The sequence below is a fragment of the Plecotus auritus genome (assembly GCF_963455305.1).
Source record: "Plecotus auritus genome assembly, chromosome: 8".
Lineage (NCBI taxonomy): Eukaryota > Metazoa > Chordata > Mammalia > Chiroptera > Vespertilionidae > Plecotus > Plecotus auritus.
In genome coordinates, this window is record NC_137782.1 from 9,375,388 (window position 1) to 9,397,589 (window position 22,202).

Consider the following 22,202-nt stretch of genomic DNA (forward strand, 5'->3'; position numbering starts at 1 on the left):
CCAGAGAGAAGACCCATGAGATGAATTATACCTAACACTACCCATTAACCAAGGTAGTACTTGCTTCTAGGTGTTTGTGCTGAGTGGGTCTGTAGGAAATGGATGCCGTTGACCAGAGAGAAGTTAATGGGGGAGGTCAGTTTGGATGAGGAATCTGCAGGGGCTGTGTTATATGGTGCCACGTTTGATCAGTAGTGCACTGTGTCAGGTCTTACTTAGCTAAACCTGTTAGCTTCTAAGTCCAGGAAAGGCACTGACCATGGCCTGCTAAACCACAGCCAATGAAACTAAGCATGGATTTGATTTCAAAATTGCTGGTAGAGTCTGACTATCTTATTTATTTCTAAGTCTTTAAAATCGTCAACTACAACAATGAAATTGAGCAGGGTTCTAGAGTGGCCTCCCTGTGCCTGTGAAATTTTCTATTTGTAAATATCGTCTCAGTATAAATCCAGCCCACATAAAGATAACACTGAAAATAGCTAGGAGTCATGAAACATTTATTAGATGCCAGGCATTGGAATAGGTATTTTATATATCTCATGGTTGGAGTGAGTTTATCTTCAATTTACAGTTAGGAAAAAAGATGTTATTTTGTCTCTATTTTGGAGATGGGTAACTCAAAGTCAAAGCCACTAGCTGACAGGCTTTTCTCCCTGGGCTGTGCCACCTGTCTTGTCATGACCAAAGACCATAGGACCAAACAACCGACTCCTTGGCCACTTACAGTGGTAGAGCAAGAGTTGCAAGCTCAATGACTTCTAAATGAACTGTATCTTAAACCTAAGAGAACATTCATCCATAAATTTAAAAAATAGTAATGGAGAGAAAATGTGAAAGAAAGAAGCATATTGGGAAAACTATCAGAAAAATCTATTTTTAAATCTTGGGTTCATTTTTCCTTTTTCATTCACCAAGAGTGCTCAGGTACACATTTTAAAGGAGGTCACAGGAAAAAGAAAAATCTCATGCCAAGCCGTATATAGAAAAGATAAAGCCCTATTTTCTCTGCTCACGGATAGCTCCCAAAGAATTAGCCTGGTACACATGTTTACTAATAATCATTTTCATTTGTCTAGCTCTTTATACTTTCCAAAATCCCTTTGCCTGGGTTACATTTGTTATGTAACCACACAACCCCATGAGGTATTTCTACACATATAGGATAGATAGATTCATGAATTCACATCAGATAGTTAAAAAGAATCAGGACAAGGATTGCCTATGTAATTTGCTTCAATTTTTGTTTTAAATTTATTTTTTGACTTTAGAAAGAGAAGGAGAGAGAGAGAGAGAGAGAGAGAGAGAGAGAGAGAGAGAGAGAGAGATTGGTTTGTTGTTTCACTTGTTTATACATTCATTGGCTGATTCCTGTGTGTACCCTGACCAGGGATTGAACCCACAACCTTGGCACATAGGAATGATGCTCTAACCAACTGAGCTACCCCACCAGGGACAATTTGCTTAAATATTTAAATGATTCTGAGATTAGAAAAATGTCTTTGTCTTGAACTCATTTCAATTCATTCAAACAATATTTAGAGTATTTATCCCTTATCTCCAGGGGATATGATCCAAGACCCCCAGTGGATGCCTGAAATCATGGATAGTACCAAATCCTATATATGCTATGTTTTCCCCCCATACATACATTCCTTTTCAGTTAAGGCAAGCACTTTATAGCTTCTCCTTGACATGTATGAATAGCCAGCACCACTACTCTTGTGTTTTGGGACTATTAAGTAAAATAAGGGTTACTTGAACACAAGCACTGTGACACCAGGACAATCAATTTGGCAACCAAGACAGCCACTAAGTGACTAAGGAGCAGGGAGCATCCATGGTGTGGACACAAAGGACAAAGAAATTAGTCATGTCCCAGGTGGGATGGAGCAGGACAGGATGAGATTCCTTCAGGCATGCAATTTTAAATTTATGACTTATTTCCAGAATTTTCCATTTAATATTTCTGAGCCACAATTGACATCAGGTAACTGAAACCACAGAAAGAAAACTGCAGATAAAGGAGGACTTGCACTGAGCATGAGTAGCTACTGTCTGTAAGAGAGGAACCTAAGGTCTTCTCAGGCCTCAGCTGCGCTGTTATGCTTAGTAATATTCATAGCCTTGTATATACTGATCCTCTTTGAATTCACTATGCTTCCTCCACTCCAGAGCCTTTGCTATCACTTCTCTTACCCAGCATTCTCTTCCTGTTCCACCCATGCAATTCCTCTCTAATTAGGTTAACTTGTTCTTCAGATGCCATCACAACTTTCTCAGGGAAACCTCTTTCATCTGCTGCGTTATTCTCCTACAATACTTTCTTGTCTTCAAAGCTTCATCTCATTTAAAATTATGGATTTAATAATATATTCATTGATTAGCATTTCCATCCCACTAGGCTCAAAGATCCATCATCATCTGAGCACAGGGTCATGAAAGGCAAGGGATGTATTTATAGCAACAGGCTGCCAGATCTGCTAGGAAAAACCCTGATATCCTAATTTGTACCATACCCGTGGCTTGGAGTCATCATGATTGACAAGTCTTTACACTCTCTTCTTTTTGTTGTTGTTTTGTTTTGGCCAATCTAAGGATACAAGGATGAATGAATTGGCTCTGTCAGCGCATCTGGCTAACATTAATATATTAATGATCTAATATATAAACATTGTAGTTGATATTTTTCAGAGTCGGCCCCACTTTGTATGTGCTTCTTTTTATTTAATGAGTACTTTGTTCTGCCTTGTATCCTGTTTAGCTATGTCTGTGCCTGTCACCTTGACTTGCCAGTAAGTTCTTGGACAACAGAAACAAATTTAGACCTTTCATTTAATTCTTTGTAACCCATAGCAAATGTTCAGTAACTATTATCTTGAATCAAATTATTGATCTTATTTGATCCTTATAATACCTCAATGATTTTGTTAGGCATTGATAGTCCTACCTGAAAAAAGAGAACACGATTAAAAAAAAAATATGTCTATTGACTTCAGAGAGAGGAAGGAAGAGAGAGATAGAAACATCAATGATGAGACACAATCATTGATTGGCTGCCTCCTGCACAACTCCTATTGGGAACTGAGCCCGCAACCCAGGAATTGAACCATGACCTCCTGGTTCATGGGTCAACGCTCAACCACTGAGCCACACTGGCCTGGCCAGGCAAGAACACACATTTTAAGAGAGGCAAAATGGACACCAGGAATGACTGTACAATAAGATAAAGACTATACCAAATCTACATTTTCCATATATGATTTGGGAGAGCTCACTGAGAAGAGCACATTAAATTCGGGATCCTTGATTACCAGAAAGATATTAACAAACTAGAAGGAGATCAGGTAGGAAAAATAAACATGATTAAGCTCCTGGAGGAGTCTGAGAAAAGAATAAATTAGATATTTATAATCTTGTTAAGTAAAGACTAAGAGGGGAAGCAAGAATGCCCTATGGCTAGATTTTCTAACATAGTTCAGCACAGAAAGGCAAAGTGTCAATGAGGACGGAAAACAGGAGCCAAGAGTTGGGAGACAGGAGCAATAGGAAGAACATTTATCACAGGACGGTCTAAGGTGAATTGTAAAATAAATTTTTAACAACCAGAACTGATATGCTGCTGCAAAGTTTCCCAGGGGAAATACTGAACAAACTATCCCTGGAGATGTGTCAAACCAGAGAGAGAAAATAACTAAAAATTGTCCTGCAGGGAACAGCTCTGCCCAGACATTAGACATGAAAGGGAAAGCTTTGCAGATTTTCTCTCTAATTTATAATCTCCTGGGATGCCATGAGGCTGAGAAAAGACGTGGAACAATGGATTGAGGACTGACTCTGGTGCAGGGGGTTTGCTTAGATGCCTCACCCTTGTCTCACATCTCTAATGACGAGTCGACACATGACAGAAGCCACTGCTGGCGTATCTGGTGCTTTGTCTCATCCAGGGCCCTTCATTAGCCTGTCACACAGGAATAGGGGAAACAATTCTGAACCCAAACAAAAACTGGGAGGTGTGCAACATGGTTGCTGGCTTGCACCCACAGTCACATATGTAACCATGATCCAATAGGTGTTTTACCATATTGGAAACATAGCCAAGTTCAAAAGGTCAGATTAGGATTTTTAACTCAGACTTAGCATCTACCATTATAACTCTATGATTGAGTCATCTTTTAGTACCATGACATTAAGGGGATTTTTAATGTTCCTCAAATTAAGCCTGGCGCCCCAGCAACTTGCTTCCCTGTAGGTAATATGCTACAAAGACATAATAAACCTAATTAAGCAGGATACTGACAAGGTAAGGGTTGCTATAGGTATTCAATAATCTTACAGTAAACAAGGAGCTCTTTTCTAACTTAAAATAAGTGTACATTCTGGAAAGATGCTTAAGGAAAGTCTGTCCTAAAATAAGCACAATACAATATCAGGAGACAACCTCCTAAAAGTAAGGTACTAATAACATCTATGCCTAAAGGCAGAAGGTTGATAAGTAGGAAAAACAGAACAACTACTCATAACATTGATGCCTCAAAATAAATGGCTGCTCAGTTGGAGAAAAAGAATCATAGAATTAGCTTGCTGAAATCACAAAAGGCCAATAAAGTTATGGAAAAAAGTGCTCAACCTTATTAGCAATCAGGGAAAGGCAAATTAAAACCACAGTGAGGTACTAATTTATATTTGCCAAATGAGAGAACGTTAAATATAAGACAACACCAAGTATTGGGGAAGACAGGGAACAAAGGGAACTTTCTCCTGGTAAGAATATTTGTTGCTGCCTCCTAAAGGTAGAGATATGGTTTCTATCACTCAGCAATTCCACTCACACATATGTACGCTAAACAAGGTGGTGAAGTTGTTCTGGAGGACACGTTCAAGAGTATTGATAGTAGCATTGCTGACAATAGCAAAATATCAAGGTCCCAAAACTCTATTAATGGTTGATTGGGTAAAGTATGACTAAGTAACATCATGAAATATTAGACAGCAGAGAAAAGGACTGAAATGCAGCAATGTGCATCCTCATAGATAAATAGCAAATATTTCATGTTTGGCAAAAATGCAAATCAGAGAAAAATATATATTCATTTTATAATGGTCAAGTATAGACAAAGCAAAGAATATGCTAAAGATGCATATGTGTATGGCAAAACTATAAAAAAGACAAAGGGCAAATTAACACAAAATTAATAAAATTGCTGGTGGGTACTTGGATATTTGTTTCATTATAATTGTTGTTATTGTAGTCATCAATGTTATCATTATTAATCATGCCAAACACTGTAGGTCTAGTATATAGTTCATAATTTAAATAAATCATGTAATGTTGAAACTAGTAATATAAGTAAAGTCATCTGGTCCACACCATCATTTAACAAATGAAAATATGTTACACATTAAAAAAAGTAGTGTCAGATTTCAGTAATGCTACAAATCAATTATTTAAAAATAATATTTCCTCTAGTGAGGAACATGGGTCCTGATTTAAAATCTCCTCTTTTACTTTAGACACAATTTCAGCAAAGCCCAGTCTCTTAGTTCTCAGAAAATCAAAAACAGAAAACGGAAGGACTGCTTTGTCAGTCTGACAACAAGGAGAAGCTGGAGCAGGACACAGGCCAGTGGATAACAAGCCTTTTATACATCAGAAATAAAAATCTTAAAAAAACAAAAGCAGCAGCTCATGGCAATAGAGCAAAAAAAAATAAACAGTCCTTTTTAATGTAATAGCTTCAGAAATTGTCCTATAATATCTGATAATTTAATAAATAACTGAGCCACAGCAATGCCTTTGGTCTATTAAGGACAGGTTAACTCAGGTTTATGCAATTAAAAGGCAGCTAAGTGAGTGGATAAATATTTTAAAATATATTTTTATTGATTTCAGAGAGGAAGGGAGAGGGAGAGAGAGATAGAAACATCAACGGTGAAAGAGAATCATTGATTGGCTGCCTCCTGCACGCCACCCTGCACGCCCCTCCACTGGGGATCTAGCCTGCAACCCAGGCATGTGCCCTGACCGGGAATCAAACCGTGATCTCTTGGTTCATGAGTCAACACTCAATGACTGAGCCATGCAGGCCAGGCTGGATAAATATTTTTAAAGACTATGGAAAATTAGTAAAATCTAAAATTGCTGGTGTTTAAGAAGAAACTTTAGTTACTAAAAAATTGACTTGGGTAAATAATAGTTATATTAACTGTTCAACTCTGTTTTTCTCTTATAAAAATGTAAAAGCACATTTCAGAATGTTTTAGATACCAGAATAATGTTGGCATCAATACGCCCTCTCACCAAATCACAACACTAATGAGTCGCTGTGTCCATGAGATCCATTGTAAAGATTCAATTAATTCAGTGGAATACGTTTGTCCTAGATACTCACAAGAGTAGATTTCTGGCAAGGACCAATCTTTAAAGGATGAGCCAAGTACAAGGGTGAAATCCCAAATTGCAATACATCCCCCTGTTTAGTCCCACCATCATATTCACAAGTGGTATCAGGGGCCTTCTTCCCTTGCAACTGTGAAATGACTGAGCAAGCCAGAAGCCACAAAATTCAATTGTATAACACTAAGCTAAAGTACATCATGAAATCAGAAGGATGCTACAGGCACTGGACTCACAAAATTTAGCAGAGAAGAGACTTTAAAAAATATGATCCATAAATATGGAATGGTCTGTGTGTTTTCCGATTGAACTCAAACCCCCTCACCCCTGAAGAAATGAAAGCTGTGAATAATACCATTGTTTGGAACTATTTATAAAAAGCAGCATGTATTAGTATTACCATTGGCAAATGACCCTCAATAAAAGGGGGGATATTAAATCATACATGTTATCATGTATTTCAAAAGCATACCATTAGAGAGAGTTCAGCCATTTATAAACCACCAAGGGAAACATATTTACTGAACAGTTGAGTTAAAGGGACCTGTTGATTTTGTTTTTTTAATCTCAGGCTAAAATTTGTCAAAGAAATTTAGAGCACTGGAGTAATTTTGATCATCAACCAGCTGTCCTATATTTCCACTTGTCAGTGCAGTGCTATCGCAAAGAAATATAAGATAAGGAATCCATACAATACTCCAGTGCGGGAGGAAGCAAAGGTGTGGTACTAAGCTGTGCTTTAATTTACCGGGTGCTGCAATTTAGAAAAGTGCATAGTGATTTGCATTTTATTTTTGCTGTTACCTACTTGGTAGAAGTAACAGGTAACTTTTTTCTTGCACATTTTTTTAATTGGCCTACAGGAAAAAGAAGCTGGATTGTTCCTCCGTTCTTATTGACTAGCTTATTATTTGCTTTATTTGAGGTCTTGTTTGGAAGAAAAATATCCTAAATGCTTTGGGTCAGTGCCATGCATTTATAATGCCACTAAGAAAAGCTACGATCTCTGAAAAGTAATAACTTGGATGGAAATGGAAGTTCCAACCTGGTAACAGCCTCTTGAAGAACCATTGTGCCTCGTTGGCATAACCTACTGACCTCTCATGCTCATATCTCTTCATAATGCCCGTGAGCTCCAGAACGTCAACAACACTGGCCCCAAGGCCACCAGGTAGCGTCTCCTATGGTAAGAATATGAATTGGCTGTCTTGCGAGTCCAGCTTAACTCTCCTCTAAAAGGCATTCATGATAATATGAAAATTTGTTTTTAAGGCAAATCTCCATGAAGTTACAAAGCATCATACAGCATGTTCAACCCATGCCTGTGGGTCAGGGCCCTGGAGTCACAGTGAGGAAGGCTTCCCTGGGCTGTTGCAAGGGAGGCAGCATTGATGCCAGACAGTTCAGAGATGAGAGCTGCACTGCTGGAGAGACATGCTGGAGAGAAGCAAGCAGCCCGCGGAAGCCTGCAGAACAATTCACTGGGCATCGTGTTGGTAGTTAATTCAGTGTGTTTTAATCAAGAGTTACTAAGATCCCAGGCTATGAGTCACGAAGGTATATAACTGCTGTGACCATTCAGGGAGCTCTCCAATCCTCTGAATCATCATAATGAAATAAATAAATAAATAAAACCATGAAGGAAAAAAAAGGACAACTCCACGTTTCCATTGTATGAATTGGAAATGTGCATAGTGTTCATCACTTCTCTTTCGGGATTGCAGCACGCTTCCAGAACCAAGTGACTTTTTGTCGTTAGCTAATTAATCAAGTAATCCTCAGTGGGCTCATGTCATTATTCTTTTCACTCGGGCAAAAGGAAGACTTCCCGAAATTTACATAATACAGTTCATCTAAGAGATTATCATCTGAGGGAGATAATCAAAAATTTATCTTTGGAGCTGGTAGCTGTGGAACAAATCCAAAACAGAGCAATGCCTTCCTAATGGGGTGCCAGTTCTGAGAGCGTACAGGCCATAGCTGCATAAAGTGGGGAGACCTATTGCCAGCCAAGAAGGGCTCCCTCACTGGTGAAATCCCAGTCATTTCCAGGAGTCTCCATGTAAAGGGCACTCCCTTAACTCACCCCAAAGTCACACATCTGGGGAGCTGGCATGGTGTGTGTGTGTGGAAATCCTCTCTAATGAAAATGCCTAAAACAATTGCAGTCTATTCTCATCAAGTAATTCTGCCTGGTTCACCTGGCCAGGCTGGCGTAGCTCAGTGATTGAGCATCCACCTATGAACCAGAAGGTCACGGTTCGATTCCTGGTCAAGGCACATGCACAAGTTGCAGGCTCCATCCCCAGTGTGGGGCACGCAGGGGGCAGCCGGTCAATGATTCTCTCTCATCATTGATGTTTCTGTATCTCTCTCCCTCTCCCTTCCTCTCTGAAATAATATATATATATTAAAAAAGAAGTTTCATCTGTAAAGTTTAGGATGGCAAATTCTCCAGAGTCTTTGCTTTAAAATGTAACCTTAGGGCTCAGTCTTCTATGGAAAGAAATACTCTGTTCAGAAACTTCAGCACTGCCTGTAAACATGCAACACCACCTACGGATAAGTGTGTGCGTGGGTGGTGATGGTGGGGGTGGGGTTTAAGGGGCTTGTTTCCAAAGGAGGGAGATGGAGCCCGTCCCAGATGACCCCACTGCATGCAGCAGAAACACTCCAGGAGCAAATCACATGCCTTTGAAGACTCTCAGCCTACTGGGAGCATCAAAGAAGAAAGGGAGGCCAGACAGAGAGAAGTGTTTCCTTTCCTTAAGCATGGTTTTGAGGATAACTAGAGTGTTGGAATTCCCTTGGAGCACTAGGGATCCCTTCTCTCTCCAGAAACAAGTAAAAATAACTTCTCCTACCCCCAAATCACCTCCCCAGCCTCTTGCCAAACTTCCCATTGGCTGAGAAAAGCACCCTCTAGCCTGCAAACACCTGTGCTCTGGGAGAAAGTTCCAGCAGGGCTTCCCTGGGGAATGCAGACTTGGGCAAAGCTCTTCCTCTTCAGTGGAAACAGGAAGGAAGTTTGCTGAGAGGCTCACTTGCCGGAGAATAAATGTAAGTCACACATGCTGAGAAGCTGTAAATCTCTCCCCAGAAAAAAAATGCCTATGGGCAGCTCAAGCCAGCCCAGCTCTTAAGAGCATTAAAGCAAACGTGCTAAGCCTAATACATTCACATACAACACATGTGGTGACTGTTTCCCATGCTTCGTAATGCAGAGGGCAACTGCCGCTGTGTGGGAAATGGATGCTGGACAGGCGGCTGGTGATTTATGCCGCGGCACTCACAAAGGAGTGGACAGCCAGCCTGCCCGGGAGCCCCAGGTCCTGCCATGCTCCCCACAACAGCAAGCCCAGGTGGGGGGCATCTGATCCAGTTTGGGGGAGTGAGAAGGGGATAGGGAAGGCAGCAAGCCTCATGTCACCATGTCTGGGCTACATACACTCTCATAGCTTTTTTCCCCCAATAGAATGTAATGCAAACGTATGCATGAAGAATTAATTCATTCACATGTATACCTGCTGTTTCCTTCAGTAACATCTCACATCTAAAACTTCCATTTCATCTGAGACCCTGGGACTCAGTGTCTTTGTTTGTTGCTCAAGTGATATACATGAGAAGATGGCACCTTACAACAGCCAGCTAAAAAGCCACCATCCCCTGCCCCCCCACCCCCCAGCATCAAGTCTGACACAGTTCAGGAGTGCCATTTGTGAGGCCATGACAGTTTCATAACCATGGACAGCAGCTTCCGACATGATGGGGGAAATGGGAAAATACCCAGAGTGACTGCTAGTCTCCACAATCCTTTGTTACCCACCAGCAAAGTCTTTAAAACACCTCGCTGAATGGGAATTCCCCTGCGAGTAGACACTGGGCCTTAGTAAGGGCACCTCCTACTGGCCCTTTCCGAGAGGGACCTCTGCTTTCTTCAGCACCCATTCCCTGCCAGGGACTGGAAGAGGGGAGGTAGTTACTAAGAAAAAGCGGGGAAGCAGATAAATGAGCAAAAGACCAGAGCGATTTGAATTAACAGTATCTCAAAACTGCAACCCTTCACTTTCCTGGGACCTGTGCAAACTACGTCACAATTCATTTGCAAATAACAGGAAGGGGGTTAGAAGTATACACAGGCTTAACGACTTAGATCCACAAGCTGATCCACAGGCATGTATGTAGAGTTGTGTCAACCTTTTCAAACACAGGCATGCCTGCTGCAGAAGAAATGAAAACAAAGCAGTTATATATGGCCTTAACTCTCTAGACAAGGAACTTCCGTGAGAAGAGGGGTGTTTAACTGATTTAGATATTAGTAAAGCATATATAAATGTCTCCATTTATTGAACTCCACCCTTCTCCAGACAGTCACTGGGGAAATTGCTTTAAAATATTTTAGGGTAAATGACACAACATCATTGTCGGTTCTTGCACACCTTGTCTAGTGCGATATTGTCAGCCAGTCATTTCAGGCCAAGCCTGGCAGACTTTCCAGGGAGCCAGGGCTGCCCCCTCGGAGCTTCCCCTCCCCTCCTTGGCGGTCTCCCAAACTGCCCAAGAAAGCGCAAGTCGGTCTCCTGGGCTGGAGGAGGGTCCTGTTCTCCGCAGCATCTAGTGTCTGCTGGTGCTGAGGAGGGGATTTGATTTTAAACACCCACTTATCACTTCAGGGATGACCCCCACCCCACCCACCTTCCCAAGGAGTAATTGCTGAGGACAAAGCTCTGGGAGAGAGGAGCCCAGAGGGAGAGATGGAGTCTAGCAGGCTGCTGGCAGCTGGGACTCAGTAGGCGCACTGAGCGTGAGCACACACACACACACACACACACACACACAAAACATACGCACACGCACAGCACACGCACAAGCAAGCTCGCTGCTCTCCGGATCTGATCGCAGGAAGGAGAGGAGTAAGGGTAGGTGTGGATGGTCAGACCCCGCTGCTCCTGTGTGGCCGCCCCAGGATTAGGGAGCCTCCAAGGGGCTCGGCTCCCCTGTCTTGAGTCCCCAGCCTCAGAGGCTCCTTCTCCGCCCGCATTCGCAACCCTGGGCCTCGAGCAGAAACAAGAAAGCGCAGCTCCAGGCTCAGGGCAGCCGGGTGCTTGGCAGGGACTGGTGCTTGGCCATCCCCTTCAGTTTCCTGGGCGCAGGTTGGGACGCTCCTACTCCAACGCCTGGCTCCTGCCAGCCGCTCTCCTCCCCGCCCCCACCCCCAATTTGGGGAAAGGTCGTTTCCAAGGGATTTGAATCCTCAGCCGGCTCTTCCCCACTCCTTCCCCGCCAGGCCCGCCCCCTGTACCTCAGTGCCCATCTGCACCGGTGGTGAGGCCCAGCAAAACGAGTGGACATAGAATACGTTCTTTTGCTCTTTTAAAAATTCTTTGTGGCCTTGAAGCCCCAGCTCGGGACTGGGAGTCTGCAGCAGCCCCGAGCATCCCTCGGACCCCTCTTTCTCCTGCTATCTCCCAATCCAGTCCCCAAACAGTTTTGCCATTTTCAATTAGAAACTGCGCTTGCCACGCGCCAGCGCCAAGGGGCTGGTTCCCCGAATAGCAATCATCCGAGTTTGGAAGTGTCCTGGAGATAGCGGGGACTTCGCTGGGACACTAAATCCACCTTCAAAAACATAAAACACGCCTCCTTCCTCCTAGCAACTCCGCGCCTCTTGCAGGCACCAGGGTCCCCTCCTCGGAGGCACCAAACGCAGGAGCCTTCCCTTTCTTGATTCTCCATCACCAAACGGAGGCGCACAGAACCACAAACGGCTCAGCCCACCACCCACAATCCGCGCAGACCCCCTCAAAGCCCCCTGGGCGACCCGCTCCGCTGGGCCCTGCTGCCCCAGTCCCCCTCCTCCCGGGTTTCCGGGGGTCTCCGAGGCTTTAAGACTCCCACCCGGAGCTTTTCAGCGACATCCCCATCACCCGCCTCTTCCCTGCCCCGGCTGGCCAGCTCTCCAAACCAAGGCAAGTATTTGCAAAAAGCACTGAATCCAGAAGATCAGATTTAAAAACAGCGATGGGGCGCCCCTCTCCCCAGCAGCCCACAACCTCCGCCCCCAAGCGAAACAAAAACAACAACAAAAGTCTCCCCAGTCTTTTATGGGGGGGGGGCGGGGGGAAGAGAGAGCAACCCCGAACATCTTGCTCTTCCCCCTTCTGCCCCAATTCTGCTACGGCCAAATGCAAAGGAGAAGGCAAGGGAAAGGGGGGGGCCACGGGGTGAGGGCCGCGAGGAGAAGAAAGGAAAGACGCTCTTACCGGTGACTTGGAGAGGCGCGCTGAGCAGGGTAGCTCCGAGGAGTACAAAAGCCAGCTTGGGCACCCAGGCACATCCAAGGCTATTCTCCATATTTCAGCCAACACCTTCGGGGCCGGGGGTCCTGGGCAGCGGCGGTTCTCACACACATGCACTCACACACGCATGCACACATGCACACACTCCTGCCCGCAGCGCCCCTTTGGCTTCCTCCTCCTCCTCCTCCTCCTCCTCCTCCCCGTCCTCTTCCTCCACCTCTCTCCCCACCTCCCCGGCGGGCGCCTCTTCTGCTTCCGAAGCCTTTTTTCCTGGACCCCCTGACAGGTCAGCGGCAAAGAGAGGCAGCGAAAAGTTCCATCCAGCAAAAAAGTCCGAGGGAGCCGGAGACCCGGTAGCACCCCAGAAAACTAACTCAGGGAGCCCGAGGGAGCCGGAGGACGGAGCGCAGCTCTCCGCGGGGCTCCCGCGTCACCAACACGCAGAATATCCAGGAGGGACCCCAGGAGCCGGAGGAGAGCAATCCTAAGGCCGGGCGGGCGGCGTGTGAAAGGCTGGAGGCTGGTTCCCTGTCCTCCGCGGGGTAAAGTTGGAGAGAAAAATCCTCGCGGGAGCTGGGGAGGATGCTGTTCGCTTTTTCCTCCGGGAGCCGAGGGGACCGAGGAAGGAGAGGCGGGGAGCTGCCGGGAGAAGCGCTCTCACTTGTTACCGGGGTGTCCGCCAGCGGTGTGCGAGCAGGGAGTTGGAGCCGTACTCTCCATTGATCCGGAGGAGCGGAGGGCTGGAAGGGAAAATGTGGAGACCGGAGGGAAACCCAGTGGATCCGGCAAAGATTCCACGCAAAGGGGGGTGGGGGCAGAGAGATGACGGCGGCGAAGGAGAAAAAAGAGCGGTCCTTCCAGCCAGCTGCATTCGCCTGGTCTACATATCAATGAGCAGGGATGCCCTCTGTGGGCAAAGCCTGGGAAGTCACTTTTGTCAATGGAGCTGGCGAATATCCTGAGCGTCTCAGGGTTTTGCAACTCTCTCTTTGGACACTGGGCAGCTGTGTTTGAGTGGGAAGCCTAGGTGGGTGCTTAAGCAGAATCAGATGGCCAGGGCTTCCCCTCCTTCTTGCCCTCGGCATTATTGGAGGTAGGATTTCTCAGCTGGAAAGAATCGCCTGATCCCCACTCCCTTCTAGGACAGGTGGGAAACGGAAGTTCAAAAACACAGGGACCAAAGCCAGGCCGCTGTCTCCTGACCTAACAGCGAGGGTCCACTTTTTGCAAGACCCTCGTCTGGGTCCTCTCTTTTCTGGACATGATGCAGTGCTCCATGCAACATTTTTGTAAAGCACTTCTCTCTTCCAGGTTCCCTGTTAGCTCCCAGGAAATAGAGAGATGAGGTCTAATAAGACTCAGCCTCTCTCCTCAAGGGGTTTGTGATCTGTTGGGAGAAAGGCATAAATGAATCATTATAAAATATAATGATAAATATGATGGTTCATGTAATGAGGAGGTGCTATGGGAGAGCAAGAGGCACTTCTGCAGTCCCTGGAACATGAAATCTCTCTCTCTCTCTCTCTCTCTCTCTCTCTCTCTCTCTCTCTCTCTCTCACACACACACACACACACACACACACACACACACACACAGCAGGCAATTTAGGAAGCGTGAACAGTGAAGGCCTTTCAGAAAACAGTTTTAAGCTGACTTCCTTGGAATATTTTATCTCCATTGCAGGACCTCAAGCTCCCCTGAAAGGAGAGGCTGTATGCCATTCTTCTTTGCACCCTCACAGATCTAGCGCAGGGTTTGGAATAAAATACCGCACATGCCAATACGTTTTTGCTGAATAAGTGAACTTGCAAACAAATAAATTTGGCCAGGAAGGATGATGAATGGAAGCGCCACCCTGGTAAAAAGGTCTGTCTTTTTAAGGAGCTGTTCAGCGGCAGGCTCTCTCCATTCCTCACTGTATTACACTGTCTATTTCTTTCTCTCTCTTCCCCACACGTTCTTGTCACTCTCTCAAATCGATCCGTTTCTGAGAGAAGAAAATGCAACTAGCTATCTCAGAATAAGGAGGGAAGTAGCATGAAAAATGGAGGATGGAATCACCACTAGGTAGGAAACGTCCCATGATGTTAGAACTGAACAGTTGTTTCTAGATTCTCAGCCATGTGTGTCCCTTTCCATCTTGGAAAAGTTAAAAATAAGAAGCACCTGTGATCCCCAAATCAAAAACCTCCTGAAGTAGCTAAGATGGAGGGGACCTTTAATATGGAATGGAACTCTTTGGTGATCCCCAAATTTCTCACATTCTCAGAGTATCTCTGAGCTGAGGATGAGGTCCCTGGAGGTGCAGGCTGGTGGTCTAGAGAAAGGGTTCCTAAGTGGATCTGTAGATCTTTCTGGGAGGCCCCGCTGACAAACTTCAGGAAGTTCATGAAGAAGCTGAGATGTGATGAAAAAGGACTGACCTCCGTGCAATGCTGTTTTTGCTGGGGAGGGACTCTTTAGCTTTCACTCAATTTGCAAAATGAGTTCATGCATTTCCCTACCAAATGAGGGAAAGAACGACTGGTTTAAAAGGTATAGTATGAGGGAAGCGTTGCAATCTCTTCCCAAGAGAGTCATCAAATCCTCTGTTCCTCTCATCAAAAGGTGTCCACAAAGCGTGGGAAGGTGGGAACAAAAATGGTCCATGCTGTTTGAATCCCTTTTAATGGACACCGCTCAGTCTAACACAGTACGACTAATGATTAAGTTACTCTTGACTATAGTCCTTGACTCCTGAGTAGTTCAGGCCATCTGCCTCCTAAACAATGAGCTTCTACAAAAGGTCCTCAACTTCTCTTCCTCTCAGAGACTCGTTTGTTTCCACAGCTCACTTCTGACAGTTCTCTGTTCTCACTACCCTAGTGCACTCTCCTTCTGCTTGGGGAGGTGGCTCCAGATTGATTTTGGAGCTTTCTCTTGGGAACAGTTTCAATATTCTCTGGTCCACAGAATGGCAATTTGTATTTGAGAGACATAGCACCTCCTCATCGCTCTTCTCAGAAGTGTCAGGTCCACTTCCCACCTAATCTCCTTATCAGGATAAAAGGAAACCAAAGGATCAAATACTAAGAGGAGAGAAATGGGAGCCATAGGAAGTAGTTTATTATAATTAATGCTCATCACATAGTCTTTATGACATTTGGTGCTTTGAGTCCCCTTGTGGGCTTTAATCTGATAACAAAGTATGCAAATACTCAGACACACTTTTGATTTGTGAAAGCAAATTAATCAATACTTATTATTTCTTCAAACTACATGTACCCTAAGTTAGGTGTGCCTGTTTGTGTTTGGGGAGGGTGTCAACAGGACTATTGATTTTCTGAGATTAGCCTAAGAGTATAAGTCAAATTAAAAGTATGTAATTCCTTTGAGGATCCCCATTATGGAACTGCTTTTCTTATCCTATCTTAATTCAGAAAATAGATTATCTTAGTCTATTTCTATTTCTCTCCCAATATCATGATCTGACTTTAAAATATATTTTCTATGACACCTGTTAGAAGTTTATTTGCAAAAACAATAAAATCTAGTCAAATGGTGTAAGTTAGACTATGAATTTGACTACATTGAAATCAAGTAATATAAAGATGGCAATGAATAATTCACCATTCAGTCATTTATTTAAGAAAGCCAATTATTATATTAGACATCTGGGCAATGTGATATCGACACAGAATACACAACTATAAATAAGATATGGTCACTGCCCTTGGCTAATTTGCAGTCATGGGTTGAAGGGGTGTATTTCAGTTGACATTTATCTGTTAGTTTTTTGTTTGTTTGTTTGTTTGCACAGATTCCACTCTCCCTTGTTTTGGTAACCGGTCTCACATTCTGCTCTGAGGGTATCCTCTATATTCTCAACTACAGTGTTGAAGAAGTAGACTCTGAGTCCTTTTAATCATGCGGAGTAGCCTATCTTTTTGATCATGGTGATAAATTCAGATCTAATCAGACCAAAGAAGACATTTTCTAGGGCTTCTAGAAATGAGAAGCTTTCTGTCTCCCATAGGGGTACTTCTAGAAGAAGCCTCTTTTCCCTCTGGGTTGTGGATGCACATGAGCTTCAATGAAGGTACTAATTTAGAAGAAATCTTGGAGCTTTCATCACCTCCCTATGAAGGATTCATCAGGTTCCTATGAAGAACCCCTGGTAGGCAGAATAACCTCCCTTCCCTCCTCTCCAAAAATGTGCACAGCATCATCGCTGGAACCTGTGGATATGTTTACCTCATATGGAAAAATGGATTTGCAGATGTGATAAAATTAAAAATAATCAATAAGAGATTATCCTGGGTCATTCTAATGTCATCACAAGGGTTCTTAGAAAAATGGAAGTGGGAGGCAGAAAGTCAGGGTCAGAAAAGGAGATATGATGATGAAAGCAGGAGTCAAGGCAGAGTGATGCCACCATTGGAAGGGATCATGGGCCAAGTAGTGGAGGTGGCCTCTGAAAGCTAGAGAAGGGGCAAAGAGATTTTCTCCTGGAGCCTAGAGAAGGAATATAGCCCTAACAATTCTAACTCTGTAAAACCATTTTAAAAATATATCCACAACTGTAAGATGGTAAACTTGTACTATTTTAAACTACTGAATTTCTGGTAGTTTTTAAAATAGGAGTACTAGGAAGCTAGCACAGATTTTGGTACCATGGGTAGAGGTGCTGCTGTAAAAACAAACAAAACAAAATAAAACAAAACAAAACTGTAAAATGTATGGGTGGCATAGGAGTTGAGCAAAGGGCAGCGGGTGGGAGAATGTTAAGTAACCTAATAGGAAAAAAATTGCCTTGGATAGACCATTGGTAGAAAGATGAACTTAAAGGTGGTGTTTGGGAAGGCTTACAAGGAAATGAGGAACATGTTACTGGAGATTAGACGGAAGAGGATCCTTATGATACAGTGGCAGGAAACTTCGCACAGGTGTATCCTGTTCTTTCATGATTTCATCCAGGTTAAGGAGGGTGTCTGCCTTTTACAGCATATAGGATCCTAATAGACAAATTGAAAACAAAGTTGACTTCACTAAGTACACTTTCCCACCATGAGATCTATGGCTTTTATCTAGTTCCAGCTTTGCATCTGAGTGTTTGAATGGCAGAGGTCATCAGAAGTCTAACTCTGGGTGTGTGATGATATGACAATGAGGGAATGACTTTGCTTTTATGTTTAGTCAGCAAACCTTTCCCAATGCTTACTGTATTGTATGATAACTTAGTGGCTCAAAGGAAGGACAAGAAAGAGTTCTTACTTTTGGGCAGACTCCAGTCTAGACAAAAAGGACAGGCACTTTTATGGCCCAGTGCCTGATAAGAGGGGGTTACCTGAATAGGGGTGTAGGACGAGAAAAAACCCGAATCATGAGAAAGTCCTAGAGGGCTTATGCTCTAAAAACACCCAAATATTTTCCAGAGTGCCAAGATTACTTGTAAAAAGATGGCTGAATCACTTCATTTTTTAATTTTTTAAAAATAGGAGAGATATTTATGCCTAAAAATAGGCGTGTCTTTGATTTACATGAAAAAAAAATGGAAGGGCTACAGTTATTTCTAATTATAGGCAAGTAAGCATGAAATCAATTCCAGGCAGTATATGAAAATTAATAATTAAATATGTGATTTATAAATACTTAGGAAAAGGTGTAAAATCAGTGGGAATCAGCATGGGTTCACTTAGAAGAAATTAGTGCAGATTGAAGAAACAGCTGCTAAATATCACAGATAGATCATGTCTGAATTTTAGTGAAGCATTTTACAAAGTACTCATGATATTGTTGTAAATAAGTTAAAATATGACATAAACAATGATATGGTGTGGTAATTCCATAGTAATTATTACTATGGTATTGTATTAATTGGTCAGTGCCAATTAATGTTACTTTGAAAATTGTCCTCCTGTGACTTACCATAGGGCTCTGCTTCCCTTTGCCCTCAAAGCAAATGTTGTTGTATTTAAATTGATACCTAGCATAGAGATATTAACAGGCTTAACAAGTTAGCCGATAACATAAAACTAGAAGGGATAACTAATATATTTGTGGACAAACTCAAAATTCAAAAGATCTCAGCAGGATGCGACAATGAAATTAATCTAAAAAATGAACCAGATTACTTGTAAAGGACTGCATTTACTAACTCTCCACCCCTTCACCCCAAAAACTCCTAATTCTACAAATAAATAATTGGAATGAAGGCTTTTTACTTCAACTGAGTATGAAAAAAAAAAGAGCATTTTAATTGACTTTAAGCTTGATAGGAGAAGACTGTGGATGCATCCACTGAAAAACCCATCATGTTACAGCATCTTAGACGGGATGGACAGAGTACCCAAGCCAGGTTGGTAAACACCACTGGACTCTGCACCTAGCAGCACCTCCTGGTAGTCCCTCTTCAGAGACTTTAATCCAAAATCGCATGACTCCCTCCTTATTTTTAAATTACTTCTTCTTCCTTTATAATCCCAGAAATGTGCGTGTCTCCCACTGAGTTTAGAATTTTAAGTTAGTATGAGCCCCAGTAAATATATATATTTTATATATAGGCAGTCCTCGGGTTACGTCGGAGATCCGTTCCTACGGCATGACATAACTAGATTTTCACTGTAAGTCAGAACCCACCTACATAAGCACCTACGTCACTCACATGGAGCACATACACAGCAGTAATGAAGTGAAACAGTAAAAAAAAAAATTTAAAAGAAAGATAACAATTCCTGACCTTTACTTGTGGTAAATACATAATAAAAAACATAAAGCACATATGTACATACGTCAAAATGACAGAACTTTTTTTATAAATACTGTAAATGGGAGATGCCGACGTAACCACAAAACGACGTAATCGAGTCCAACGTAACCCGAGGACTCCCTGTATGTGTATATGTGTGTATGTATATATATAATTTATTTAATTTAAATTCCTTATTGTTTAAAGTATTACAATGGTCTCCTTTTCCCCCCATTGACCTCTCCCCAGCCACTCTCACCCCCCAGCACATGCCCTTTATATATTTAGTACTAGAAGTCCAGCGCACGAAATCATGTGGGTAGGATCCCTAGGGCCTAGCCTCCTGTGATCAGGGCCATCTTCTGCGTGTTCGCCAGTCCCCAGGCCTCCGCCACCTTCACCATAGGGCTGTCAAGTCATTGGGATCACCAGCTCATCTCCGGCTGCTCGGGGGCTCAGGCCTGTGGGAAAGCAGGCACCAGCAACTTCTCCTCCATTCATTCATGCGTGTGTGCCAAGCTAGCTGCAAATGAAACATCTTGCCTGATCAGGCCCACTCATGTAGGCGCTGCTGCCGCTGCTGCCGCTGCTGCCGCTGCTGCTGCCACTGCTGCTGCCGCTGGGGCTTGAGGCGCTGATGGAAGCTGTGATGCGTGCTGTGACCTACCCGCCCCGGGGTGAGCAGCCCTGAGCGGGTAGTGCATTCCATCAGTGGCTGGCCTGGTGTATCGGCATGGAGGTGAAGTCGCCGGTGCCTGCTTTCTCACAGGCCTGAGCCCCCAAGCAACCAGGGATGAGCTGGTGATTCCAACAGCCTGACAGCAAGCCTGGTTCTCCCGCCACCCACCCCGATTTCCCTGTTCACCATCGCTGATCCATTGGAGCCTGCAGGCCGGGGCAGGGATCAAGAGGTCAGCTGTTCAGCCTGCTTGCCAGTCCCCAGTCCTGCCCTACCCCGCTCACAGGATGGGGTCAGGGAGAGAGTGAGAGGTGCTCAATGCACCTCATGGTGACCAGTCTTTTGGTCGTCACAGTCATCACAGACACTGGCTTTATATATATATAGATTGTGTTAACATTTTATCTTAATTTTACGTTAATATTATAAATCACACTAGATAATATATTTTAATATATATTTAACACTTTGGAAACAATTACAAATGGTCCAAATGAACTGAATAGACACACCAAGAAAACGGCTTTCTATGGTCATGTCTGTGGACCAAGAAGGAATGAGAATGTGTGCCTTGTTACCACTCTGGGAAGAGACTGAATTTCATGTGGAATAGAAGGGGAGCATACAGCCCCCATTTATATGCCTACAATGTGCCACTTTAGATATGTAATTTCATTTAAACCTCCTAAGAACTTTGTGAAGTATTATTCTTGCCACTCACAGATGAGGATCCTGAAGCTAAGAGAGTCAAAGCTGCCCACCCAATGTCACCCAGGTAAGAAGTACAAGAGCACAAACCCGAGAAGGCCCAGCTTCATGGATGCTGGGTGCCCTCGCTGTGTGTGCTGCCCCCAGCTCCATACAAGGAAGTAAGACTGCTTTAAGAACCAGCTCCTCAGAGAGGCATGGCACCATCTCTTCTCTGCAGAAAGCAATCCTTCCTCGGGTGTGGACTGTATCTTTAGTTACCTCTTGTACGAGAGAAAACTAAAATGCTAGCCACAGAACTCAAGAGGAGTGCCTTGAATAAGTCCTGATAATGGTGTGGGAGATGAGCCTGGGCTCTGGGAGATGTCTCAAAATGCTTGTCATGGCTACAACATCTGAGCATTAGGAACCAGGATGGATGTTCCTCAACGTCTTTCAACCAATACTCCCAGCCTCCAGATGAGCACAGGGAGGGCAGAGCCGGCTCCATCTCAATAATCGTCATTCCTAGTTAGCTTCAGGAACATGAGTCATTTGTTCTATAATAACCTATGGCAATGCAGGAAAAAGCCTTATTGGTTTCCAAAATGGTTAAGAAGCTTTCCTCCTATCTTAGAAAATAGGAAAAGCAAGTTCTTTTGCAAGTAGAAGAGTGTCATTTTTGCAGTTGAATACTCTTGAAAATCGGTACTTTGGTATAACTCTATTCTCCTTCTAGGCTAGTAAGACTGCTGCAGAAATAGCCTGGCTGTTGCTACAGTGGTGAACTGAGGTTTAATTGAATAATTTCCTGTCTCTGGCTCCACCATGTGAAGTATTGCAGAAGGCCCGACTGCTGGCCTTCATCCAGGAGAAAGCTTGTGATGTGTTTTTTCCCCCCTTATATAATGTGGGCTCTCTGAAGTCCACAGCTCTGAGAACTCGTAAGAAAAAAAGAAAAGTTCATTTTTTTAAGGCACCATGGTAAAGGAGGAAAGGGAAACTTGAAAAGCCTACCAAGAAAGACTGAGCTCTCTACTAGCCATGGAAAGTAACAGGTAAGAAAACGGGGGAGAAATTATACGCACAAGCTCCTATAGGAGAAAGGCCAATAGAGAACATTACAAAATCATCATCACCATCAAATCAATGAAAAGACCCAGTGTTCCACAGGGCGAAGGACAAATATTTGCTTACTGATTATTTTCTTTAACATGTGAAAATATAGGCACATCAGCTTCTACACACACTGCCTTTCGTCATGAACACACATCTCCAAATCTGCCTAATTAGTACTTTGCATAGTTTCATGCTTATTTCACAAATTATAAAGAATATCATTTTTAGGCATTGTTTTAAGTTATTTACAACTAAAAGGCCAATGCAACATTGGAGGTTAAATTGATGTCTCC

At 43.5% G+C, this 22,202-nt stretch overlaps 1 protein-coding gene across 4 annotated transcripts in view; it reads right to left on the reverse strand.

Moving 5' to 3' along the window:
• The window catches only part of DCC (DCC netrin 1 receptor), a 983,595-nt gene extending 970,739 nt beyond the window's left edge, over positions 1-12,856 (reverse strand). For all 4 annotated transcript variants that reach the window (XM_080683404.1, XM_080683403.1, XM_080683405.1 and 1 more), the window contains exon 1: positions 12,661-12,856. In XM_080683404.1, the coding sequence (XP_080539530.1) occupies positions 12,661-12,751 (91 nt within the window). In that variant the 5' untranslated portion in view covers positions 12,752-12,856. The remainder of the gene's footprint in view (positions 1-12,660) is intronic.
• Between the last annotated feature and the right edge of the window lie 9,346 nt (positions 12,857-22,202).